A 27982-nucleotide genomic window follows, 5' to 3' on the forward strand; every position below is an offset into this window, starting at 1 on the left:
CCTCGGGTGCTCTGTCCTCCTCAGATATCTGTCTCCTGCCGCTCTGCCCAGTTCCTGCTGCACTACTTTGTGGGAGCCAATTACTCGTGGCTGCTGGTCGAAGGCCTTTACCTCCACACGCTGCTGGAGCCCACAGTGCTCTCTGAGAGGCGGCTGTGGCCCAGATACATGCTGGTGGGTTGGGGTGAGTGACCCGAGCCCCCAACCTCTTCTCCTAGGGGCCATCGGAACATATGAACCCAACAGATCCTTTGGTTTCCCAACTGGAGGGACCATCTGGGATGGATAACTCCTCAGGGACGAGAGCCTGAAGACAGCGGGGGGCGGGGGGCGCACACGCACAGAGATGCACAGGTGCTGTAGACCCAATGCTTATGTTAAAAAACCAACAAGGTTTTGGGAGAATCAGATGCCATTCCTCCCACCCCGTCCTCAGCTGTAGTCACCCGCTTGGGCCAACATAATAAAATGCATAGACTTTATGGCTTAACCAACAGACATTTATTTCTCAGAGTTGTGGGGTCTGGGAAGTTTGAGATCAGGATGCCAGGGTGGCCCAGTTCTGGCAAGGGCCTCTTCCTGGCTTGTAGACAGCTGGATTCTGACTGTAGCCTCACATGGTGGAGAGAGAGAGAGAGACAGAGACCGAGAGAAAGCAAGCTCTCTGGTCTCTTCCTACAAGGACATTAATCCCATCATGATGCTTACCCCTCCCTCCAAACCTAACTACCTCCAAAGATCTCACTTCCAATTACCATCACACTGAGGGTTGGAGCTTCAACATGGGATGGGAGGGGACACAAACATTCAACCCATAACACCAACTGAGTCTTCAAGACAAGATTTAGAGGGGCATGTGGGTGGCTCAGTTGGTTGGGCATCCAGCTTCAGGTCATGTCATGATCTCACAGTTCATAAGTTCAAGCCCCATGTTGGGCCCGCTGCTGTCAGCCTGGAGCCTGGAACCTGCTTCAGATTCTGTTTCTCCCTCTGTCTCTGCCCCTCCCCCATTCTCTCTCTCTCTCTCTCTCTCTCTCTCACACACACACACACACACACACACACACACACACACAAATAAATAAACATTAAAAAATTTTTATAGAAAGGGATTCCTGAGTGGTCAGTCAGTTAAGATTCTGTGTCTCCCTCTCTTTCTGTTCCTCCCCCTCTCGCACTCTGTTTCCCTCTCTCTCTCAAAAATAAAAATAAAGATTAAAAAAATTACAAAAATTAAAAAAAAAAAAAAGATGGGATCTAAACCCTGAAACCCCGTTGTCACAAACTCTTAGAGAACGTGACGCTGCAGGATTCAGAGGAAATGCCCTTGACCGACAACTTGGGAGACTTTGGTTAACGCCTTGGATTTACTCTGAGCTGCTTTGCAACATGTGGCAAATGTTTTCTCCTCTCTGCTTCCTGGTTTGTGGGACAGTAAAACAACAGATGGGCTCTGTGCCACCCCAGGTCTCTCCAGATCTCAGCCTGCAATTCTCTAATAGTTGGGCTTTTAACTGGATGTGTTTGGCCCATCAGGCTGGGGTGGGAGGCAGGCGGATTGAGTCACCCGGCCCCTAACTGCACTTCCCTGTTGTCTCCCCAGCCTTCCCGCTGCTGTTTGTGGTACCCTGGAGTATTGCTCGTGCACAGCTGGAGAACACCGGGTAGGAAATTCACACCCGCTTTCACACCTGCTTTCACCTGCTCGCAGCCAGGAATTCTAAGATATGCCTAGATGCAAGGATTTATGCCATTTTCCCAAAGAGCATAGCCACCCCCTTCCATTTTGGCTGTCTAGAATATGCTTAGGAATGTAGATTAAAAAAATCAAAGACCTTTCTTACAGTAATGAGTTTGTTAGCTTAGGTATACACGCAAAGTAGCACAAAAATCTGCTCAAATTAATGCAAAAATTGGCTGCCTAGGTTAGCAGTGACCCTCAATATGTAAGGATATGGGTACAAAATTGGTTATGGTGTCATTGTTCACAGTGGGGGGGCAAAAAAAGTGAACTGAAATGAGTGAAGGGGGTCAAAAGGTACAAACTTCCTTATAAAATAAGTAAATCCCAGGGATATGAAGTGCAACATGGAGACAGCATGGTGAGTTGATAATACTATATTGTATATTTGAAAGTTGCTAAGCAAGTCTATTTTATTTATTGATTTATTTAAATGTTTTTTTTTAATTTATTTTTGAGAAAGAAAGAGAGAGACAGAGTGTGAGCAGGGGAGGGGCAGGGAGAGAGAGGGTGGGGGGACACAGAATCTGAAGCAGGCTCCAGGCTCCGAGCTGTCAGCACAGAGTCCGACGAGCTCGAATTCTCGAACTGTGAGATCACGACCCAAGCCGAAGTCAGATCTCACTGAGTCCGCTCAACGGACTGAGCCACCCAGGCGCCCCTAAATGGGTCTATTTTAAAGGTCCCTGTTGCAAGAAAAAATATTTGTAACTATGTGTGGTGATAGATGTTAACTGGATTTATTGTGGCGGTCATTCTGAAATATATACAAATATCGAGTCATGTTATACACCTGAAACTAATATAATGTTATGTATCCATTAGACCTCAATTAAAAAATAACCCCAACCAACCAAACAAAAAAGTGCCTGAACATGCACAAAAATAGGAAGCCATGAACAAACTGTGGCATACCTATATTGCGGAATATTAAGGGGAATACTGAAAAAAACAGGTTGGTTCCGTACCTTTCGGCTTCTCGGGCTGACTCCCAATAGCACATTGCCAAGCCTGTTGTGAATAATGTATGTCATGTGATCATATTCTTTTCCCTCCAAATAATCATTACCAAAAGTCCCCTGTGCATAATTAAGAATTTACTTTTGGAGGGGAAAAAAAGAATCTATTTTTGTGTGAACGTGGGGAAAAGTGTAGAGGGTCACGCACCAAGGAAGGGGTTTTAATCCTGTTTTTTCCCTCTCCCCCTCTCAGGAGAATCATGGGTGGGAAGTCAGTCCTTCTTCCAGAGGGTCTGAGGCCGTCACACTCAACCTTGTCCTGCCTGCTCTTTGCCGTAGGTGCTGGGGAACCAACAGGAATAAGAAAATCTGGTGGATCATCCGGGGGCCCATGCTGCTTTGTGTCATGGTAAGGACCATCCCGCCCCCTCTTTTTCCTCTCTGAACTTGGCAGCTGTGGGGCACCCCGCACCCCTGCACCTGCCCCCCACCAAATTCTCTGGCTCCAAATGAGCCTGGACCAGTTCCTTGGAGAAGGAGTCGCCAAGCTGTGAGTAGGATGTGTTGAATGTTAGAAGGAACAACTTGGAAACTTCTCCTTGTTCTGGCTCTGGGCTCAAATGCAGGCTTGTACGCACGCCTCCTTCTCTCTGGGTCCGTAAACTATGTATAGCAACCTATCTATCACCTGCTCGGCGACCCCGTATTGGGGGCTGTGATTTGTACGTGGGTAGGTGTCATTGTTCTGTTTCTTCTACCCACGAGGACACGGAGAAGATGGCAGGAGACTTGCCTCAAGTCCCAGTAAGTGGGGGCGCTGGATCTCAGCCCAAAGGGACTGACTGGGGGCACTGGCACTTGTCGCCACAGCCCTGTGCTGCTGCCCCCCCCCCAATATTTATTGACTCCTGCCCACGTGCCTGATGCAGACCTGTCACGCATTAGTACCTCGCTTTGGACTATCCTGAGATTTGTCACTTTATCCACCCACTCCCCCCCACCCAGCTGCTGTCCCCAGACATTTCCACCGAAAGATGGATGGTCACACCCCGCCTTGTGTCCTTCCAGATCCCTTACAGACTTCTGCTACGGTCCCGGCAATGTTTCCTTACATGTATGTGTCTAAAACCTGTCCGCTGCCCCCGTGAGTCCTGTGTTCTTCATCCTGGCAGCCAGTCCGGACAAATGGCTGTCCACATGGGCTTACTCAGCGAACGCCTGGGACCCACGCTCCCCGGCACTAGAACGTTCTCTCTAACCAGCCAGGCCCTCCCCGGGATGGAGCTCAGGCTCGGTGCAGCTGGAACCCCAGTGTTTACTCTACAGTCCTTCTAGAGGAGACATCCATGCTTGTTATTGATGCTCTTGATTGATTCCCTTGGCTGCTCTTAGAAGCACCGTGGTGTCTTTTTTTTTTTTTTTTAATGTTTATTTATTTTTGAGAGAGAGAGAGAGAACAGGGGAAGGGCAGAGAAACAAGGAGACACAGAATCCGAAGCAGGCTCCGGGCTCTGAGCTGTCAGCACAGAGCCCGATGCAGGGCTCAAACTCACAAACCGCGAGATCATGACCTGAGCTGAAGTCAGATGCTTCACCGACTGAGCCCCCCAAGCGCCCCACCGGGGTGTCTTTAAAGATTCTTCTGTGCTTGGGTCTCACACCCAGAGATTTGTGTTGCGTTGATCTCGGGTGTGACCCAGGGATTCCAAGGTGCAGCCAGGGTTGAAGAACATCTTGTGACACATGCTCAATGCTCCAAGTGTGGCCCCCCAAACTCTTGTAGCTTCAGGTTCTCAGGCCCCACCCCAGCCCTGCTGAATCCGAGTCTGCACTGCAACCAAGATCCCCAGGTTTGGGGTGCACATCGAAGTCTGGGGAGCTCTTTGCCCACACACCAGTGGTTCTCCAAGCTGGCCGTGCGTTAGAAACTTAGTGACTCGTATTGTAGAGAATTACATCAGAAATTCTGGAGGTGGGGCCCGGGCGGTTGTAGTCTTACAAGCTCGCAGGTGGTTCAAATGGACTTCTCCTGGTCCCTCCTTGTTCCCGTAGCCATATTCTCTCCCCGCAGGGGAGCAGACAATGTGCTTTATCGGCTCATCTCTGATAAAGTGACCTTTACACACTCTTGCTGTCACCAGCTACGCAGAAGTGGCCAGAGTCACCTTAGCTCACGGTGGCTCCTTGCTCTCCCATCCACACCTCCCGCTCCCCCCCGCTCCCCCTGCCCAGCGAATGACACTGCCATCCATCTACCAGCTACCCAAGCCCCAAACCTGGGTGCCCTCCTGCCTGCTCTCCTCTTCCTCCCTGCAACATGCACTCAGACTTAAGTCATCAGTTCTCTCTCCAAAGATCTCTCCAAGCTGTCCCTTCTCCCCCCCCCCCCCACCCCCGTCTCCATTGTTCTTCAGCCTCTGGGGATTTCTCATGCACGCTTGTGCAAATGCCACCTGCTTGGTCTCCCTTCTTCCTTCTTGCCCTCTGACAATCCATCCTCCGCATTGCGGCCAGAGTGGTCTTTCTTGAGCAAACTTTGGTTACGTCTGTCTTCTACGTGTGTCTTTCTTGTGGCGCAGTGTTGCCCTCGGGCGTGCCTTCCAAACTCCTTAGTGTGGAAAGTGTTGTTATTCCTGGTCTACTCATCCAACCGCAAGCACCCCACGCTTTATTTATATGGAGAAACTCACCGTTCCCCGTATCCACGCTGCTGTTTCGCTAGTCCCACATTTTGCACACGCTGCCTTCCTGCCCCCAATGCCCATCGGATGGCCCCGCGACTGGTGAACACTTAACTTCCTGCTTGGAGACTAAGCTCTTTACGAATCTCTCTACCTCTCAAATTAAGGAAGAGTCGACAGGCATGCCTGAAAGGGACACGTTCATAATCGTCCTCAGGTCTGTGAAGATCTTACAGAGGACCTTGCTGAACTATGGTTGTCTGTGTACAGGGTCTTGGACAAGAGGAATGGGCTTAAATAGAAATGGGAAAACTTCCCTTTGGACACAAGGAAGAACGTCAGAATCTAAACTGGTAAAACATTGGTGTGGACCACAGAGAAAGGCTTTGGGGTTTTTTTTTTTTTTTTTATCTCTGTCCATTTCCAAGAGGAGAGACTCTGTCCTGAGAAGCAGGCTGCAGAAACTCATGTCTTCCTCTCCCTCCCCCCTCCCCACCTGATGTCTTCCTCTCCCTCCCCCTCCCACCTGATGTCTTCCTTTCCCTCCCCTTCCTCATGTCTTCCTCTCCCTGCCCCCACCTCACCTCATGTCTTCCTCTCCTTCCCCCGACCCCCCACCAGCTCTAGGATCCTATACACTCCAAGGACAGTGGGATTTGCATGCCCTACATGAAGTGCAGGCTTTGTGGTTAATCTATGGTGTGCTGACCTCTCTAGGCTGCTGTTTCATCCATAAAATCAGAGTTGGCCCAGACCAATGGTTCTCAACTGAAGGTGATTCTACCCCCTCATTTGGGCAACTCTGGAGATATTTCGAATCATCTCAACTGGAGTGGGGGTGCTGCTGGCAGCCAATGCATAGAGGCCAAGGGTGCTGGTGCACAAAACAGCCCCCACCACAAAGCATTATGGTCAAGAGTACTGAGGTTGAGGAACCCAGGACTAGACAGTTGGCTGTACATTATAGCTCAGGAGGATAAGGAAAAAGCCATAACTACCCCCACACTGGACTCTACCCTAGATTGATGGAAACAGAACTGCCAGGTTAGGCTTCCTTAGCTTTGGAATCACACACATTCACTCTCTTGCACCTTCATTTAACATTTATGGAGCACCAGCTGTGTGCTTAGCTCAGTGCTAATTTCTTTCTGGGAGAAAAAAGATGAATTCCCCATAGTTTTTGCCCTCAGTCAGTTCAAATCTAATAGTTGTGATTTTGAGACTCATCAGACTATGACTGAGCCAATAATTGCCTTCATGCTTAGTTAGAAGACCACATGTTACAGTTTTCCTCTGACCTGAGTGAATGTAACCCAAACTCCAAAATAGAATTCCTTGAACCACACATGGAAGGAACCAGGGCCCCTGAATGTCTTCAGAGAGCAGAGCTTCTCCCATTGCAATAGAGTATTTAGTAAGCAAAATAATTAATAATAATAATAATAATAATAATAATAATAAACTTTTATTGTGTGTGGGGGAACAAAAAGAGTTTCTTGACCACATATTTTCTAGCTAAGCTGAAATACTAAAAATAACATAATAATCAAGATGTTGCTCATAGCATTTGGCATTTCAGGGCACTTTGCAATCTCATTTCACCTTGTCCAAATCTGAGGCTGGTCCTATTCTCTAGAGGATGGATCAGAGGTTTCTGGGAAACCCCCAGGCCAACTCAGCCCCCCAGGCAGTATCCTTGTTGCCATAGCTGGGCTTTCCCCACCACCTCCAGATTGGGTCTGTGTCTACAGATCAGCATCTGGGCGAAGTGAATGAATGTCATGCTGGGTTTTCAGACCTCCCACCTGACTTTATCTACTGCCTTCTGGATTCTCTGTGTTTCAGAATAACATATTATGACAGCCTGAACAATTCAGATGCTCTGTAGGTCTTTCATGAGACATAGAAATTGGAGACTTCCCAATTCCCATCTTCTTCAGGATAAAAGACTCTACTACTTAAATTAAGCTGTTACCCCTGAGTGTGCATTAAGAATAGAACCATTCTGGGGCACCTGGGTGGTTCAGTTGGTTAAGCGTCCAACTCTTAATTTCAGCTCAGGTCATGATCTCACGGTTCGTGGCACCGAACCCCATGTCGGGCTCTGCACTGACAGTACAGAGCATGCTTGGGATTCTCTCTCTCCCTCTCTCTCTGATCCTCTCCCCACTTGTTCTCTCTCTCTCTTTTTTTCTTTCAAAATAAAATAAACATTAAAAAAAAAGAATAGAACCATCCTGAAATATGGAATATTCTTATATCCCTGTCTCCTCTGCTCCCAGTAGAAAATCCATAAAGCTTTAATTAGTCCAAACCTTCAGGGTTTACACAATACATACATTGTGCAAGATTGTTCTATCCATATCGTAATTCCTGGAGATAACGGAACAACCAAATTAAACAGCCAGTTGAATAGCTTTTTTGAGCCAATGACTGAATAGACCATCTGTTGACTTTATGAAGTTATATAGTCCAATGCCTTCATTTGTTCTTACTGGATCTTCTCTAGCAGCCTCAGGACTTGGCAAAGCTGAGAAATCAGTAAAATTAGTCTTCACTGGTCTTGTCCCTTTTTAGGTCTTCCACCTCACCAGGAACCCAGGGGCGTGCTGTGTCCTCAAAACATCTCCTAATTTCCATATCCCCTCCTCTAAGAGTTACGGTGGGAATCTCTCCATACCCTGTATTTTCCCACCCCCTTAAAACTTAGTTTTGGCGCATCCCATCTTCTGCTTCCCATGGTGAAAGTAGGTCAGATCATAAGTAAGCAATTGAATTATCCATTGTGAAAATGGACACATGAATGAATAAGAGTTGGAGAAAATCCCCTCCACCCCACCCCAAGTGTTCTTTATCTTCTATGTGATGTGTACACATCAGCAGCGTTCTAGGGATGAACTATTTTAAACCAAAGGAGCAACTCTAATGGTAGGCATTTTAGTCCACACAGCAGGCCAGAAGAGGAGGGGTTGGGGTAGGTGGAGAAGCTTAGGGGTAGATGAAGCCTACTTCTGAGCCCCCTACTATGTTAGCCATCACCTCTTCTAGCACAGGACCTAAACACAGGAGCTGCAATGCCAAGGAAGTGTCACCAAGAATCTTATATCTGATAATGCATTCTGCACTGTCTAGGACCTGAAAGGGAACGTTATCTATCTGGGGTCCTAAGCACCCCCATTCTGATCACAGCATCTAAGAGGAATTGGCTGGGTTCTTGGAAGATTTCCTCCTTCTGCTCCTTTTCCTACTTCTGTACAGATGAAGAACAGTACTACCCAACGTGCCTACTGACTCTTGTCTTGTGTCTTGACCATGAACCCAAGCTCCATGGTCAACCAGGCTGGTGTTTCATCCCGTGGCACTGAAGAAGCACTTCCTCTGCACGGCCATTGGTTGATGCCCATTTTCTCATGTCTGGTCCCTGGAAGGCACAAACAACAGCAAATCCACATCCTCTCCATCACAACCCTTCGTATCCTAGGAAACAGTCCTGATCGAAATTAACTTGCTAAAATATGTGCCTTTCCCCAGTTAAGCTTACTTTACAAGAAAAAATGCTTGAGTTCAACAAATCACTAAGCCAAGGACACAACGTTTTCTCTTCATGAGGAAAAGCAGATATCCCATTAAAGAAATAAATTACTTGGTTGCATTTAGTTTGTATTTAAGTGTCCTGTTGCTAAATATTCCTTGGCTAGGAAGCTCCATCATTCCTGTTGGCTAGTGGGTTGGGATAAATAGCCTCTTGCCTGGAACTGTAGACTGCTAGCTTTGAGCACTGACTCTCCTGAGGCCAATAAGGCAAGTCTCAGTAGGTACACATTGGATTCTGGAGCTTGTGTTTCAATATGTGGTTCAAGGGATTTGTTTCCAGACAGGGGTGGGGGATTAGTACTGCACTGGCTCAAAGTTCATAGAGACTTTGATCTCTAGTTTGTAGACTCCATTAACTGTTACCCAATCACTGTCCCCACTGGCTCTTTTTTTCATTGCAGAGAGGCAGTTTTGTCTTTTCCATTAAAAAAAAAAAAAAAAAAACAAAACCCTGTAACCCCAAACCTCTTCTAGCCCTGCACAGAAAAGTGATCTCCTTCTGTATCTCTTGTCAATTACTCTTTTTATTCTTCTGCTTCCCTTCACAGCCAAGCCTCTTCAATGTGGTCTACACTGGCCGTCTCCCTCTTTACATCTAGCTCACAAAACAAAGCATTGCAATCTACCTTGGGCTCCCACCTGTGAACTGCACCTTCTCTCAGCTCTTTGTTGCTAAATGCAGTCTTATTTTGCTGAAATTTCGGGTAGCATTTAAGCCTCCTCAAAGTTCTTACAGACATGAGTTTCCAGGACACCACTTCCTTGTGTCCCAGCCTGCACAGCCTGCACAGCTTTTCTGGCTGGAGCCAGCCATCGCTGGCTCCATGCTCCAGCTGGGACCTCTCTGCTGAGATGCAGACATAAATATGTCACTGCCTTGGGACATCGCTTGTGTCCAAAACAGCTGGAATCATCCCTCTTCTCCCCACACCGCTCTTCTTCTTCCATGTGCTTATTCTCAGTGAATGGTAATACTGTACATCTGAGATCAGCCGAGAAATGTTGGGGTCATCTCTGACCTCACATCCAACCACTAACAAAGGCCATTTGACTCAAGCTCCTTAGAAAGTTCGGATCCCTCTCCTACTTCCCATCACTGATGCACCATGGCTGTGGCTTTACCTCATCTCTCCATCATCTTCCTCCGATTAGTGTCCCCTCCTCTGATTCTCCGTTAGTCTCCCCTCCTCTGATTTTGCCTTCATCTAATCCATTCTTCCCACAGCTTCTAAAACGATCTTTCTGAAGTTCAGAAATATAAATCTCATCGGGTAACTTACCTGCTTGAGATTCATCACCGGCTTTCCATTGCTCTCAGAAGAAAACCTAAACTCCTTCCTCTAACCTTGAGAAGACTGTGCAGGAGCTGGTTCTCCACCCCTACTCCAGCCTCACTTTTCACAGTTCTTGTTCTCATTCTCCAAGCCCTACCCACACTCAAATATTTGCCCTTCTACCTCTCCAAGAGCCCCACAATGTCTCACGGGGTTGCTGTCAAGGTGTTGGCCAGGGCTGTGGCCGTCAGATGGCTTGACTGGGGCTGGAGAATCAGCTTCCCAGTGGCTCATACACATGGTTGGTAAGCGGTGCTGGTTGTTGGTAGGAGGACTCAGTTCTGCCATGTGGGTTTCTCCACAGCCTGCTGAAGTGTCCTCACGACATGGCGGTTAACTTTCCCCAGAGGGAAAGAGAGAGCAAGAGAGACAGAACCAGGTGGATACCATGCTCCTGAGGATCTAACTTCAGAAGTCACATAGCATCCCTTCCGCCATATTCTTTTTATTAGATGCACACAGCTAACTCTAGCTCACGTACCAGAGGGAAGGGAGAAATTAGGCTCTGCCTTTCGAAGGGAGCACTGTTGAAGAATTGTCCGCCATATTCTTTTCATTAGATGCACACAGCTAAGTCTAGCTCACATACCAGAGGGAAGGGAGAAATTAGGCTCTGCCTTTTGAAGGGAGCAGTGTTGAAGAATTGGCACACATAGTTAAAAATCTCTACCAAGGCTGACAACAAAGGGATGAACTTTCCCAACCCATGACAGGTGTGGAATATAGTCTAGGGAGTGGGGAACATGTAATTTCCAATAAATTCCATGGCAGCAACAAGATCTCAGGTTAGATACCAATAGGGCTGGAGTTCTTTACAGAAGGGAGGCAGTGAGTTTTCTGTTTCATGGAAGGAAAGGTAATTATCGGGTAAAGCTGTGTGTAAGTACCAGCTCCATCACTTACCTGCTGTGCGAACTTGGTAATTGTAATTGTTCCTCTGTGCCTCTGTTTTCTCATTGTATCACAACATAAAAATAGTGTGGTTTCCTCAGAGGATTCTTATAAGGATTAAATAAAATAATCTATGGATGTATCAAGATGGCCCTAGGAAGAGTGTGGATGACCACAGGCACATACTACCCGAATGGCCAATTGCCAAGTTTCCCCTGGTTTATCTGGATAAGGATCCAATGGCCAGGCCCCAGATGACCTTGATATTCATAACCACATGGACTCCATCATGTATTTACCCATATCTGCTTTTTTTCCCCCCAAGGTCAATTTCTTCATCTTCCTGAAAATTGTCAAGCTTCTCATTTCTAAGCTCAAAGCCCATCAAATGTGCTTCAGAGATTATAAATACAGGTGAGTGGCCTGAGGTCAGTACCCAATGCTCCAAGATTATTTTGACCCCTTCGGGCTGTCCTGGTTAATGCTCTGGGAAGAGGGGCATGAGTTACATCAGTATGTCTATCTCCTAAGATAAGAGTATCCGGAAGAGACCCTCTTAAAAGGTGTCATGGTGTCGTGTGGGGTTTTTGCCACTGCTGAGGACCTTCTGGCCCCGTGGAAATGAAGCGAGTAGTCAAGGGTACACATTTCCTGTAGCAGGAAGCTTAAAGTGCACCTAAGAATGGGTGGTTGAGCCATTTGGTTGAGCCAAAGGAGGGGCTCTAATGGTAAGGATTTTAGTCGCCGTGGCAGGTCATAGGCAGAGATGTGAGTGGGGACAGCCAGAGCTCTGTTTCTCTCTAAGGCTAGAATGGGGCCTGACCCACATGTGCTGGGAAGGTGGTTTTCCTGTTTAGCTGACAAACATTTATTTTTATTTTTTATTTTTTATTAAAAAAAATTTTTTTTTTTAACATTTATTTATTTTTGAGACAGAGGGAGACAGAGCATGAACGAGGGAGGGGCAGAGAGAGAGGGAGACACAGAATCTGAAACAGGCTCCAGGCTCTGAGCGGTCAGCACAGAGCCCGACGCGGGGCTCGAACTCGCATACCGCGAGATCGTGACCTGAGCCGAAGTCGGACGCTTAACCGACTGAGCCACCCAGGCGCCCCTTAGCTGACAAACATTTAATGAACGCCTACCATGTGCCTGGCACTGAGCTTGGAACAAAAGAAAGGTACTATGCAGACCCAGTCTGCAAAGACCACACATTCCAACCCCAAGGACTAGTATATTGGCGTGAACGTGCATCAGGGAGGCTGGTGCTGGCCATGGCTCCGGATTCTCTGAGTGACCTTGGGCAAGTCACTTGGCCTCTCTGGGTCTGATTTCTGGTGTGGAGAATGGGAATATCACATGAGACCCATCTTTTGCCTGTTTGGAGGACCGAAGGTCATAGATGTGGGTTCTCAGTCTAATTAGATGTGGCGAGTGGTGTTTGCCCAAGATCCAGACCCCAAGTCCTATCTGCTTAAAACCCTTCTTCCAGGAGGTCCCGAAGGGTAAACATGCATGGTTCCACACTGGCAAAATATATGCTATAATTGGCCCAAATATTTTGCAAACACCCTTATCCCCAGAGCACTTGGGCTGGCTTGGACAACATAGAGCCACACCGACTCTCTTGGCGCCTCTGGTGGAGACTCTAAGTGGCTCAAAGTTTCTTTGGCCCTTTCCCAAGGCTCAGCCTCCAACTGTTATGTGAGGGTGGAGGTCCAAAAGCATAGTCAGAGCTGTTCTAGTCCGCCCACTGAGGGTCCATTCAGGGAGGGCAGCCCTCTCACCAACCAGGTGCAGGGGACACTGGGGCATCTGGGAGACTGGAAAGAGAACATCGGTCCCCACAGACAGATCAGGGAGCAGACAGATCCCAAGACACCACTCTCCATGCAGACTGAGAGCCGGCACCCTGCTATTTGGTGGCCCCAAAGCCCGCCATGTACCACTGGGGCTCTCCCCGTGCTCCAGACCCACAGCGCCCCTGCAGTAACTTTCCATTCTGGCTGCTTGTAAGCGTCACCTGACAGCCAGCCTAAATTTAGGATAGACTCGTGAGGCTCCCCACTGGGTATTCGGACTCAGTAAATGCGACATGGGCCCCCCCTCCCCCGCCATGTGGACTCCTTATGGAGCTCCCCAAGAGATTTTGATACACAGAGTGCAGGACCTCTGCCTCAGATGCCCTAGTGAAATAATGCGTGGAATTTTCTGGTGGGGCCGTGGCAGATGTGTTTCTAAGCAGCCTCAATACCCCTTTTTGCAAGGTCTCCTTTGGAGTTATCCAAGATGGTGGTCTCTAAACTTTTCTGATCATGCATCTTTTTCAGTAAAGAAATTTTGAGCATGCCTCTCATCATATGTACACATGGTCTGCTGAACTAATATGGACATTATAAAATACAAAAAAAAAGAGAAAATTATAAAGGATAGATTAAATATTAGCACATAGAACTCCCATTATCTTTCCTTCTTATATTTTCTCCTAATACCAAATGGATTGTCTTGAATATCCCTGAAGCTCATTGACCGATTGGGAACCAGTGATCTAGGGAATCGTAAATCAAGATACCGGGGAGACCCTCATGGCCGAGCAATGATTCAGGACAGCTATTTTGGGGGAAGAAGGGATAACCTGTCTGACATACACAATCTATCTGGAAGGTTCTCTTTTCCTTTCCTAACTCTCGTTCAAGGATAAAGCTTGAAAAGAGGAACCTGGGTGCAGGGCCACCTGGAGGCCCCCCAGGGTGAGCCACCTCACCTTGGCAAGTTTGCTACCACCTGGCGGCTGAGCTGGGGACCTATCAGTGTCCCCAAGTGGCTGAGACTTTAGAGGGCCGACTCACACACCAACTGAACTCACAAGAGACAGATACATAAACCGGACTCTACAACTGTTCATTCTTAAGAGACCGTGGAAGGCAGGGGTGGGCTGAAGCTTCCTTCTGGTGCCGTCACTCCTAGCTCCATTGGCAACAAATGATCCAGAAATCCAAAGCGGTCACCAGAGTCTCACTGGTGTGAGTAGGGTGGTCGGTGGGAAGGATCACTGACTGTGAGCAGCCACCTGCCTGGCGAGAGCAGGGTTCATTCCCCCAGGGTCTCCACACGTAGGGCTGGGTAAGTCCAGGGGACTTCTCACTTCTCGGTGATTTTCTCCATCATTTTGGTTGGCCATCAGTTTCCCTTTACTTACCCTGTCTCCGTGCAGAGTACAGTACAATTAAGTAGCTTGTGCTCATTAAGGAGCAAAAATCCAGGCCCTGTCTCTCAGGGCACACCGGGCCACCTTACTTTACCGCCTGGGCTGGAGAATCCTCCAACGTCGATTAGGCAATTGCCCATTTTTCTCTCCCAACAGCTCTAACACCCTCATTTCTAAGTTCTGTCACCCACGGTGGGTCATCAGCACCCCCAGCTCACACTGCCCTCTCCCTACATTGGAGGGGTCTCCCCCTCCCCCTCCAGGTCCCCCTCCAGCTTTGTTTTCTTTTGTCGTCCTCTGCCAGGGTGGGGAGGAAGAGGCAGAGGGGCCCAGGGCATTTTGTCCAAACTCTGGTAGGAACGGGTCTGCCTCCACCTCTCCCAGATTTTGAGAACTTTCAGAATGTGGCTCTCAAGATTTGGCCCCCCTCCAGGAGTATATTTTAGGAAGGTTTAAATTAAATATATTTAGGGCTTGCCAAAAAGGCAAGTGGCTAGGAGGTGGAGGAACTTTTGTAGTCCTAGCTCTGTCTCTGGGCTCCCACCATTCAGGCAGAGGAACGTTACGGGGTCCCCCTGCCTGGCCCGGAGCAGGAGAGCTGACCCAGGCCCCCTGAATGTGGACAGACACCTGCCGACGATCAGCGCGGTCTCTGATCTGTGTGGCTCCCAGCCTTCAGGCGACTGTCCCCCTGGAGGACCCGTCTTAACTCTGTGTGTAGTGTGTGGGCAGAGCTCTTGACGAATTTATAAAGGAGAATTATTTCTTAACCTGCTGGACCCCAGAGCCCTCTCTTAAAAGACTTTCTAGCAGGCAACCAAAGACAAAAAAAAAAAAAAAAAAAAGTCACAAATGGAAGTAAAATTGATCATTGAGGCTACAAAGGCACCCCAGGGCAGGGATGGCTTCTTTATTTTTTTAAATTTAAATCCAAGTTGGTTAACATTTAGTTTAATAATGGCTTCAGGAATAGAATTGAGTGATTCATCCCCTATATATAACACCCGGTGCTCATCCCAACAAGCGTCCCCCTAATGCCCATCCCCCATTTAGCCCGTCCCCCCACCCAACACCTCCTCAGCAACAAAAATACAGTTTGTTCTCTGTACTTAAGAGTCTCTTATGGTTTGTCTCCCTCTGTGTTTTTACCTTATTTTTGCTTCCCTTCCCTTATGTTCAGCTATCTTGTCTCAAATTCCACATATGCGTGAAATCATTTTCTTAGCAGAATACCCTCTAGTTCCATCCATGTTGTTGCAAATGGCAAGATTTCATTGTTTTTGATCGCCGAGTAGTATTCCATTGTATGTATACACCACGTTTTCTTTATCCATTCATCAGTCAATGGACACTTGGGCTCTTTCCATCCTTTGACTATTATCAATAGCGCTGCTATAAATATCGGGGTGCATGTGCCCCTTCGAATCAGCATTTTTGTACCCTTGGATAAATACCTACTAGTGCAATTACTGGCTCGTAGGGTAGCTCGCTTTTTAATTTGTTGAGGACCCTCCACACCGTTTTCCAGAGTGGCCGTACCGGTTTGCATTCCCAGCAACAGTGCAAGATTCCTCTCTCTGAGAGTGTCAGATACCATAATTTTGAAGGTTTACATGTCATTTCGTCTTTAAAAATGACTGTATTATTATTAATAAATAATATCTTATTATGGTTTCAGCACTTCTTATTATCAGCTGTAGAACCCTTGTTTTTACAGACGAGAGGTGAAATAGTCTGCCCAAAGCTACATGGCCAGTCATTGACGGTGCCGGGATTTGAACCCAGGCCCAGATGCTGGCCTGTGCTGTCTTTGACGGCAACTCTTCCTCTCTCACTGCGCTGACTCATGCTCAATAAATATTTGTTGGATGGCTAACGGACTGCAATAAGCCAAACAATTTAAATAAATAATTGGCCGTAGATGAAAAAATGAGCATAAATACGGTTCACAAGCGTAAACGGCGAAAGACATTTATGGATTTCCATTCGACCAAGGACACACACGGGGTTCTGTCTAAGCAGAAGTCAGAGCAAGGTGAGGAACGGGAAATACCTTGACATCCATGGATCTGGTCATTACCAAAACCTCATAAAAAAGATGTCATTTTTTAAAAGATCATCCCGTACTAAATGCAGGATTCTGGCACGTGCAGAGGACATCCGTGGGAAAAATTGGTGAAACCCGAATGGAATCCGGATGTATAGTTGTTAGTCACATACCAATGTTGGACAAATGGTCTGTGGTTAATACAAGACTAACATTAGTGGAAACAGTGGAGTTGTATGTGGGCACTCTCTGTACTATTTTTGCTACTTTTCCACACATCCAAGATTATTCCAAAATAAGGAGCTTATTCAAAGCACGTAATGGCATAGCGAGGCCCCGAGAATGATTTGAGAGTGAGATGCGGATCTGCACTCAGTATGTAAGTATGTGTCCTCGAAACCCAGATGACCGGAGCGAGGGTGGCAAACTGAGACACTTTCGGGGGCCAGGTGAGGAACTGTGGGTGAGTGGGGCAGACCGGCTGCATGTCCTGGAACACATGTTCCCTCTAGAAAGAAACAGCCACCCTCAGGCCAGAGCCGACGGTCACCAAGCAAGAATTCGGGCCCCGTAGAGCCAGCTTCTCCCACTTTTCAAAAGAAGCCGGAAATCTGGACCTCTGCTCACACTCTCCTTACTTATTACTTAAAGATGGCTCCAATAACAAAAATCACCCTCTTCGCATAAGTAAAAACCATCTGCAGGACAGATACACCCTGTGGCCACCATTTCGCCATTGTCTGACCCAAGCATTTTAAAAATACTCCTGGAAATTAAAACACAAATATCTTTTGACCACGGGCCCGGGGGGCGTCCCCTCTGCTCTTTAATGGGCTTTAGGTCTTTTCGGGGCACAAAGGTGAGGGTTTTCTTGTTTTCTTGATAACATTACACTTGAATGGCTCTCACGGGTACAGGATCCATACTAAGCACTTTCTCTTGGGCACAGTTAAACCTTCCTGAGGATACTGCCCGGGAGCTGCTGACATTCCGACATGTTTAAGTCCATGGCCTTCAGCAGGGGAGAGATTTCTCCAAGTCTGGCCCTTTAAGACAAGTGATTTGGGCTAAAAGTCATTACGATGAAACTCTTTTTTTCCAATGTGTGTATACAAGACAGTAGCTCTGTTTGTACCCTGCATATGAGTCACTTTTGCTAATGTAGTTAGTTTTAAATTAATCTCAGTACTGAAAAGCAGTTGTTCCCAAATGTGGCTGCTTATCAGAATCCCATGAGGAATGCCTTAAAAATTCACATTCCCAGGACCAGACATCCAGAGGTTTTGACTCAGGAGGTCAATACCGGGGCCCAGGAAGCTAGCTGGCTCTATCTATTATCTATTATCTATCATCTAGCTAGCTATCTATCTATCCATCCATTTATCTATCCATCCATTTATCTATCTATATGTCTATCACCTATCTTTATATATATATATATATATATATATATATATATATATATAACCATTTATCTATCTTCCTATCATCAATGTATCTATCTATTTATCTATCTACCATCTATCTGCCTATCCATCTATCTACCTATCTATCTGTCTATCCATCTATGTATCCATCCATCCATCCATCCATCTATCCATCTATCATCTACCTTTTTAAGTTCCTTAAGGAATTCTAACGGTAAACCATGTTTGGGAACCACCGGTATGTGGTATGGAATGTTTGGGCCCCAGCTGTGCACTTTGCACGTGGGTGGTACAAAGGAATGTTTGTCTTTTTTACGTAGAGTATATACAACAGGAGCTTCCACACAGCACTTTTTATGAGGAGGATCAGTCTCTCATTTCCTGCAGCCCTTGCCGTCTTGGGACTGAGGGGCAGCGTGGAGGCTAACGGTCAAGCCCTCCATGGAATGTGAAGGGTGTGAGTGTGAGGTCAGAAGTCTTACTTCCAGGCCTGGATTTGTCCCTTGGTAGCTATGGGACCCCAGACATGTCAGTTTCTTTCCCTTCTCAGGTTCAGTAAAGCACTGACATTGGAAGTCCTGAATAGAGAAAGGAAGAGAGGCACCTGCTAGCCAGGTAATCGGGTAATAGGAAATCTGTCAAATGTGGTAGTGCTGTAGTGTCCCAAGGTGACAGCCATGCACGTGGAAATCTATCCATCAGGCAAAACATAATCTGATGTTTATAGATGATGATAGACACATCATAATCTATATAGGAGAATTCATCCATCCATTCATCCATTCACTCAATTCATGTTTGTTTTCTGAACGTCTGGCCACGAGTCAGGTGGAGGGGTGCATCAGTAACGAAGACCACACTGGCCCTCAAGACATCCCATGTGTAGCCAACGAGACAAACTGGAAGTTCAACTATTTAGCAGTAGGATAAGAGCTACCATAAAGTCACACACAGAAGAGCGGGAAACGTTGCCTCTTCCCAATGTGGTCCTTGTGACAGTGTTGTTGGTTTTCATTTGCAGATTGGCAAAGTCAACGCTGGTCCTCATTCCTTTGTTGGGCGTTCACGAGATTCTCTTCTCTTTCATCACTGACGATCAAGTCGAAGGATTTTCAAAACTTATACGACTCTTCATTCAGTTGACTCTGAGCTCCTTCCATGTAAGTAGGCGTCTGAACCAGGATTCCTGTGCTGTGGTGAAAACAAAATGCTCTTGACCCCAGCAGTCTCAGAATTGAGAAAGCCCACGGATGTAAATGAAGCCGTAGTGCCAGTGGGCTCTATGAGAGGGCCTTTGGCACTAGAAGAGTGGGCGGACCAAAAGCATTGCCTTGATCCTGCCAGCATGACTCAGTGACTAAGAAGCGAAAAGTGCTCTGTTTCCTGGGCGGTAAGAGTTGGTGTATCTCACAACCATATTAACCGTGAGTATCAACACGAAGCCTTTCATTAAGTGTCTATTTTTGCTGGATTCTCCGCAGGGCACTGTACGAAACGAACGTTGTTTATGCTTCAGGTGACACACTCAGAATATAACACCACTTGGTAGGAACCAGTGAGTTGAGACCAGGAGGCTCTTGAACCTAGACAGACATGTCAAGATGTGTCAGATGGGGCTGAAACGAGAGCCAAAAGGCCAGCCGTGGTTCCTTCACCTGGATATTTTGGGTATCCATTCCTTAAATGGGCTATTCATTACCCCGTAGCTCACAACAGTGATGATTTTTATTATTTCTCATTATTCTGGGGACCAGGATTCCAGGTGGGGCACAGTTGGGATGGCTCACCTCTGCTCCATGCATGCCGCCCAGGGCTGGAACTTCCAAGATGCTTCGCCACTCATATGTCTGGTGCCTGAACCGGGAAGGCTCACGTGGCTGGAGTGGCTTCATTTGGGTCGAATTTCTGGGGCTTCATTTCTCACTGCCAGCTACATTCCTCAGTTCTGTATCGTCTTAGGGCTTCTCTCTCACTACATGTTCTTTTTCCGTGGTCCTCCTTGCAGGAAAGCTGGAACTTCTTACGTGGCAGTTCAGGGCTCCCAAGGGCACAAAAACAGGGACTTCCAGGCCTTTTATATGCCTAAGCCTGACATTTCCAGTGCGTTTTAACATTTAAAGCAAATCCCAGACCCAGCCTGGACTGAAGGGGAGGAGACCACACAGGGGCACCAATACTGAGAGGCATGGCTCGGTAGCCAAGGCCATGAATGCAAGTGACCACCATAAGTAGTGTTGGCAGCAGAGGTCCCATAGAGTGGTAACCTCAGGACTAATCATTCCAAAATGCTAATATAGGGCAGGACTTCTGGAATGGAGAAGAGAGGCTCGTGGCACATACCCTCCCCCAAAAGCAACAATAAAATTGGAGCACCGTGGAATCCGGCCAAAGGCATACAAAAGGTTGGGAAGGGTTTACTCAAGAAAAATGACTGAGGCTGAGTGAGAACAGTGGGGTCTGTTGGTTTAGCCTCGAGTGTGTTTGTTCTCCGACCTCGTCTCCATCAGTAAGGAACTTCACTGCAGAGAGGGGCTGACCCAATGTAGATCAATCGGAAAGCGGAAAAAGCCCACACCCCTGGCCATTGTCAGATACAGCAGTGATCTCAGTGGCAAACGATCGAGGAATGACAATATCATAGGCTGACATAGTGGTCCTAACTGGGACGAGAAACAGCCTGGTGAGCTAGCCAGAATTCTAACAGGGGGATCTGAGGAATGAAACACCTGTCATGAGCCTTGATCAGCTTCTACATATCTCTCTGGGGGCTGGAGGCTTGTGTACATGGACAAGGTTGCACACACACTCGGGAGAGACCAGAGAGGATATCGACACGTTGCTGGCTGAGTTCACACACACACACACACACACACACACACACCCAGTAGACACAGGAGGTGGAAAATAAAAGCCACGGAAGACTTATAAACTGTCTAAACTTGGAACTGGCCCCCCAGGCCACACACAGATCCATTGTCAAAGGGTGTGGAAGCTTTCTTGGCTTCAGGTGGGTGAGCACAACTTCTGACCAATCAGTGAGTAGTCGGGGCCAGGAGGCCAGGCTTACACACAAAACCAAAAGTTTTTGAAAGGAGCACAGACATCAGTGGCTGTGTGCCCCAGAGGAGAAAGATGTCACAGAACTGGCGGTCCAGGCAAATTACTAAACAATAAAACACCAGCAACCACCCAGGGAGTGGGGAGTAGGGAACCAGATTCCTGAGCTGCTACAATATATGATCTAAAACTTCCAGTTTTGAACACAAAAAGGAAAGTACGGAAACAGGAAAGTATGACACATACTCAGGAAAAAGAAAATCAGTCCATAGCAACTTGCTGAGAATTCTCTTAGACAAAGACTTCAAAGAAGCTATTATAAATATGTTCGGGGGTGACTGGCTGGCTCAGTTCGTAGAGCATGGAACTTTCAGTCTCAGGGTTGTGCGTTTGAGCCCCACATTGGGGCTAGCGATTAATTAAAAATAGAATCTTTAAAAAATATATGTTCAAAGGATTGGAAGAAACCATGTTTAAGAAGTAAATGTATGTATGATGACAAAGATGTATCGATCAGGAAATCTCAGCACAGAGAGAGAAATGATAAGATAAGAACCAATCTGGGGGCACCTGGGTGGCGGAGGCGAGGGAGTGTCTGACTCTTGATCTCTGCTCAGGTCATGATCTCACGGTCCGTGGGTTCGAGCCCCGCGTCGGGCTCTGTGCTGACAGCTCGGAGCCTGGAGCCTGCTTCGGATTCTGTGTCTCCCTCTCGCTCTGCCCCTCCCCCACTCGCACTCTAACTCTGTCTCTCAAAAATGAATAAACGTTAAAAAAATTTTTAATAACAAAAAAATTATATATATATATATAATTTTTTAATAACAAAAAATTATATATATATATATATATATATATATATATATATATATATATAAAGAACCAATCTGGAAAAATTCCGGAGTTGAAAAGTACAATAATGGAAATTTCACTTGAGAGGCTTGATGTCAGATTCAGTCGCCCCCCCCAATCCCTGCATCACAGGCTTTTTTTTTTTTTTTTAATTTTTTTAAGGTTTATTCATTTTTCAGAGACAGAGACAGAGTGTGAGTGGGCTAGGGGCAGAAAGAGAGGGAGACACAGAACCCGAAGCGGGCTCCAGGCTCTGAGCTGTCAGCACAGAGCCCGACGCGGGGCTCGAACCCACGAACCGCGAGATAGTGACCTGAGCCGAAGTCGGACGCTGAACCAGCTGAACCACTGAGGCACCCCTCTGCATCGCAGTCTTAAAGTCACTGCCACCAGGTGGAGCCAGGTGCTAAGATTCCAGGACGGAGCAGGGAGAATGTGCCAGCCCACTGCAGGCTCACCAAAGGCCAGGGACACAGCCTGGGGCATGCGGTCTGGGCAGCTGGATGATGGCTCCTCTCTCCTGTTAGAGCTGTGGCTCTGAGCTGAGACAGGACCCATTGCTAACCTTTTTTTTTTTTTTCATTATGAAACCATGTTTAAGTTATTTCAATCTTTTGGGGGATTTCAATGGCTAAGCTTTAATAATTTGGGGTTTTATGTTGTTCAGTTTAATCTTCTTTAAAAGGTAATCCCAGGGGCGCCTGGGTGGCTCAGTCTGTTAAAGCATCCGACTTCAGCTCAGGGCATGATCTTGCAATTCGTGGGTTCGAGCCCCGCGTCGGGCTCTGTGTTGACAGCTCGGAGCCTGGAGCCTGCTTCGGATTCTGTGTCTCCCTCTCTCTCTCTGCCCCTCCCCTGCTTGCACTCGGTCTCTGTCTCTCAAAAATAAATAAAAGAATTTTTTAAAAAAGGTAATCCCAAATTAGAAACATCAACAACAAAGCAAGAAGCGACAGCTGTTCTGTCAGTTAGTATTTTATGGTCTTTCTTCCTCTGAGGGCTCGATTGGTCATACGAACCAGGGATCTCACACACTCAAGGCCGTCTGAAGACCAGACAGCCATGGGGAGCTATGGAAGATTTTGAGGAAGAATCAGCCTATCAGACCCGTCTGGCAAGGGAGCCATCATTTGCTATGTGGCAAACTACCCCAAAACTTCATGGCTTAAAGCAAGGAACCGTGTTATCTTTAATGAATCTATAAGCTGGGCCACCTGGACTCAGCAGGGTGATACTTTGGATACATGCAAGTTTTGAATGGGGCTGAGCACGTCTGAAAGCTCGGTTGGGTCAGAACGTCCAAAATGACCCATTCACGTGGCTGGACATTGACACAGTCTGTTGTCTGGGGCTCCGCGGAGGCTCTTAATCACAGAACTTCAGCTCTCCTCCGTGTATCTTGGGCATCTCCTAACCGGGCAGCTGGCCTCTCAGAGCATCCCCAAAGCAAATGTTCTAAGAGGGAGAAAGTAAACACTTCCAACCCTCCTAAGGTATAGGCTTGGAAATCCCAGGCTATCTCTTCCACCATGTTATACTGGCAGAAAGAGTCACAAGGTCATCCCAGATTCGAGGGGAGGGGACAAACCAGGTCTAACACTTCCTGTGAGCGGTAGCATATGCCTACAGGGAGGGGAGAGATCTTTGGGACCATTTCTAGATACTGGCCACCACGCTGGATCCTTTGGTCCTGCAGCTGGAGCTCTGCCCTTCACCCTGCACCTGCTGAGGGACGTGAGGAACCAGGGTGGCCCTGCAGACTGGGGCAGGAAGCACACTGAGAGGGTCTGTGCATGCGCAGAGACTTCCCTCCTTCTGAGCACCCCTGCACGGCTCCCCTCCCTGTGGCCAGGCAGAAGTGAGAGTGTGGGTGGGCAGAGGTGTGGGAGCAAATCCGGTGGGTCCCATCTCAGTGCATCGGCAGGAATTGGCATGAACCTAGCAGCTGCTTGGAGGGTCCTTCACTCTTCCGAGTGCTTATTTATTTTCTTTTTTTAAATTTTTTAATGTTTATCTATTTTTGAGAGACAGAGAGAGTAGGGGGAGAGAGAGAGAGAGAGAGAGGGAGTGAGGGAGGGGCAGGAAGAGACAGAGACACAGAATCGGAAGCAGGCTCCAGGCTCTGAGCTGTCAGCACAGAGCCCGACGCGGGGCTTGAACCCACGGACTGTGAGATCATGACCTGAGCCGAAGTCAGAAGCTCAACCAACCGAGCCATCTAGGCGCCCCCAAGCGTCCATCTCTTAGGGAGTTTCACCTTCAAGGGATCTTTGGGAAGACTGCCCAGTGGTGGTCACGTTGGGAGTGAGCATTGTCTCTTCTGTGCGACCAGTCCCTTCTCACTTGCTTTATCTGGAAGGAGAGTTAACTGGACGCCAGGAGGCTCCTAAAATGGTGACCCAAGAACCCGAAGACGTGAAGGACACGTTTGTGATGTGGAATCCTATTTTAGCCAAGTCATTTGTGAGAATTCTGACACCCTTCTGATATCATATGCCCAGAGGCAAGCATGACCAGCCCTGCTAACTGCACCGGGCAGCTGTGAGCCTCCAATGAACTTGTGTGTTTGACAGTGATAAACTAGTCCCACTGTGCCCCTGTTTAGGAGGTATAGCCATGGAATATGGGGTGCATAAGAGAAAGAAAATCCCGCACTGACGGGCAGAGTCCAAAGTGACATCGGGATAGCCAGCATGCTAGACTTTTAGCTTCCATAAGAAAGCATAAAAACTTCCCCTCCCCCCCCAACCAGGGCAACATGTTATAATTCCTTTACAATGTCAGCTCCTTTCCCAGTACCAGACCCCCCTTACCAGCCACTAGGGGTAAGAGAAATGTTCTCAACAGAGATGGGAGAGTCAGCCTGCCCTGTGACCTTCACTCTTCAGTTGGAAATGTGTCCTTTGCTTGTGAGTCCTGGCTTTTTACAAGGTTCCTCCCATAAACACTCAAGTGCTTGGGTCCTGCACAAGTATGGAGGTCCAGGATTTCAGACACACAGTCCAGGCCCCCTAGACCCTCATGTCATGGTGGGCGGGAAGCCGTGGCAGGGAGCTCAGCTCGGGTGGTTATCACATGAGGAAGCATAGGAGTCAGAAAATGCTGGAAGACCAACATGAGCTCGAGTAGCCTTGATTCCAGACCTCTGGCAGTTGAGCAGTGAATCCAGAAAAATTTTCCAACATCAAGTCAGTATCCCTGTACTGAGACTTCCCCAACAGAGATGTTCTGGAAAGGGAAGTGCTGTGTGAAGGTGGCCTATTGTTTTTACTGGGACCCTTGTGTCCACCATTCTTTTTTTCCTTTAATGTTTACTTATTTATTTTGAGAGGGGGAGGAACAGAGAGATAGGGAGAGAGAGAGAGAATCCCAAGCAGGCTCTGCACTGTCAGCACAGAGCCTGATGCAGGGCTCGAACCCATGAACCATGAGATCATGACCTAAGCCGAAGTCAAGACTCAGATGTTTAACCAACGGAGCCACCCAGGGGCCCCCACAATTCTTTACAAATGACTAGGGAGACAACAGAAAGGAAACTGTCCTGTCCTATTTTAGAAATCGTCTGACATTGTACAAGGCAAGACTCCTGTAGGAGTAAGTTACAGAAATCCAACTCATTCATTCATTCACTCATTCACTCATTCACATATTCCTTTTATGGATATGATTGAGCTCCTCTCATGTGCCAGACATTTGTTTCCAGTGCTGGGGATCTGGCCGTGAAAAGATGCCAGCCTTGCTGGGGCAGGGGCAGGGAAGGACAGATAATAGCCAAGTTGACTGGCAAGTAACAATATAATTCTCGGGCCACAAAGAATATAAACTAGAGAGCCCACAGCTCTGGTGATATTTGAGCTAACACCTGGATTTTGAGAAGCCAGTTAGGCAGAGAGTTGAGAGAAGAAGGGTCCAGAAGACAGAAAGTGTGAAAGGACCTCAGTAAGGAATGAGTCATGCTAGTCAGTCTCCAATATGGCCCCCAAGGGTCGTCTCCTCCTGGTGCTCACGGTCCCGCAGAGTCCCCGTTCGTATGGAATAGGGTTGACCTGTGTGACCGTATTGTGGACATGAAGTTGTGTGTGGCTTTGGAGGCCACGTCATCAAGGGGTTGTAGTTTCCATTTTGCTCCCCTGGATCAACCCCCACTCTGGGGGAAGCCAGCCCCCGTGTCATGAGGACATTCAAGCAGCTCTGTGGGGGAGACTGAGGCCTCCTACCACCCACCGGCACCAACGTGCCAGGCGTGTGAGCCATCTTGGAAGCAAGTCAAGCCTTCAGAAGACTAAGGCTCCATCCAACATCTTGACCGTAACTTGAACGGTGACCCTGAGCCAAAATACCCAGCTTAGCCACTGTCAGATTCTTGGCCCATAGTAAGTATGTGAGGTGATAAATCTTTACTGTGTTGATCCACCAAGTTATATGGCAACAGGTAACTAATACATTAGCCTGAGATGCTGGAGGGAACCAGAAGGCCGGTGTGTCTGGAAAACAGTGGTTAAGGGTAAACAGGGCACAAGATCAAGTCAGCGACACAGACACAGAGCCCAGGTTGCCTTTAGTCCCTTCTGTGGTGAGGAGCTATTATTTTATCTAAGCGTGATGAGAAACCACCGGCATGAAATGATCTATCTTTTCTTTATTTTTTAATTTTTTTTTTACATTTATTATTTTTGAGAGACAGAGCACTAGTCAGGGAGGGATAGAGAGAGAGGGAGACACAGAATCCGAAGCAGGCTCCAGGTTCCGAGCTGTCAGCACAGAACCCGACGCGGGGCTCGAACCCACGGACCGTGAGATCATGACCTGAGCTGAAGTCGGACGCCCAACTGACTGAGCCACCCAGGCACCCCTATCTTTTCTTTTTTTAAAAAAAATTTTTTAATGTTTAGTTTTGAGTGAGAGAGATAAGAGTGTGAGTGGGGGAGGGGCAGAGAGAGAGAGAGAGAGAGAGAGAGAGACAATCTGAAGAAGGCTCCAGGCTCTGAACTGTCAGCCCAGAGCCCGACACGGGGCTCAAACTCACAAACGTTGACATCATGACCTGAGCTGAAGTTGGATGCCCAACCCGCTGAGCCACCCAGGCGCCCCAATCTACCTTTTCGAAAACAAATGTTCTGACAAGAGAAGGGGATATTTCTTATCTCACATAAGTGAAAGGTTCAGCATCAGGCATAGTTGGATCCAGGCACTCCAACAAAAATTGTAAATCTTACCATCTCCAGCCTCTGCTTTTCTCTCTGTTGGCATCATCCTTGGACAGGCCCCCTCCATGCAGCTGGATAGATACTCATGAGCATCTCCAGGCTTCCTTGGACAGGATACAGTTGGCAAACACAGGGAAAAGACTTGAACCCTTTTTTCCGTTCCCAGTGAAAAGAACTCAGTTGGCCCTGTTTGGGCCCTATGCCCATTTGGGCTGGTTTATTGTGGTGATGACCATCCTGGAACGTGGGGACCGTGACTGGCAGCCTTCCCAGAAGCCCGGGGAATAGGGGAGGGTGAGCTCCCAAAAGGAAAGAATGGAATTCAGGCCCCAAACAGCCGAGGCTCACTGTGGGCAAGTAGACGTGGGACGGCGGTCTTGTACAATATTTGTACAACTGGATGAAGAATATTGGGTCTTTGGGATTCCATCATCATTCACCTGTAAGCATCTAAGCAAACATCTGGGCTGATGTGGGGGGTGAGGGTCAAAGTGAGAAGAGACCCCCACGAAATCCAGGTTAACATAACCCGGATGACGACCTCTGGTTAGTGCTAGCATTGTGATTGTCTGCCTCTTCTGGAAGCTCCCAGGACTGGCGGGCCCTTGGGCTTTCCAGGGGACTCTCAGACACCTTTGACTGAGTCAAACCTCTCACCGCCTCCTCCTTTTGTTACAGGGATTGCTCGTGGCTTTGCAGTACTGCTTTGCCAATGGAGAGGTACGTCTCCGGAGCGGCCAGCCAGGTTCCGGAGAGGCCGGGGTTGGCCTCCTGCTGTCCCCCCTGGAGGTGGCGGGTCGTGTGATGGTGCCGTGGGGCGGGGTGGGTGCAGTGCCAGGCACGTATTGGGACAAATTTGTACTCTGAGCACCCAGCAGGGGGAGCAGGAAGCAGCTGAGACCCGTGGGGAAAGGTGTTGGGATGAGTGAAAAGCTCAGAACCCAACCCTGAGTCAATCAGGGCACCGTAGCTATTTGAGCCTCA

At 47.8% G+C, this 27982-nt stretch overlaps 1 protein-coding gene across 1 annotated transcript in view; it reads left to right on the forward strand.

Annotated features, from left to right (window-relative positions):
- The window catches only part of GLP2R (glucagon like peptide 2 receptor), a 53549-nt gene that overhangs the window by 23371 nt on the left and 2196 nt on the right, over nt 1-27982 (forward strand). Inside the window, exons 7-12 of the mRNA XM_058703921.1 lie at nt 25-184; nt 1604-1664; nt 3040-3109; nt 11526-11614; nt 18904-19042; nt 27677-27718. Coding sequence (XP_058559904.1) covers nt 25-184; nt 1604-1664; nt 3040-3109; nt 11526-11614; nt 18904-19042; nt 27677-27718 — 561 coding nt within the window. The remainder of the gene's footprint in view (nt 1-24; nt 185-1603; nt 1665-3039; nt 3110-11525; nt 11615-18903; nt 19043-27676; nt 27719-27982) is intronic.

Source organism: Neofelis nebulosa, chromosome 16 (genome assembly GCF_028018385.1).
Source record: "Neofelis nebulosa isolate mNeoNeb1 chromosome 16, mNeoNeb1.pri, whole genome shotgun sequence".
In the NCBI taxonomy this organism is placed as follows: domain Eukaryota; kingdom Metazoa; phylum Chordata; class Mammalia; order Carnivora; family Felidae; genus Neofelis; species Neofelis nebulosa.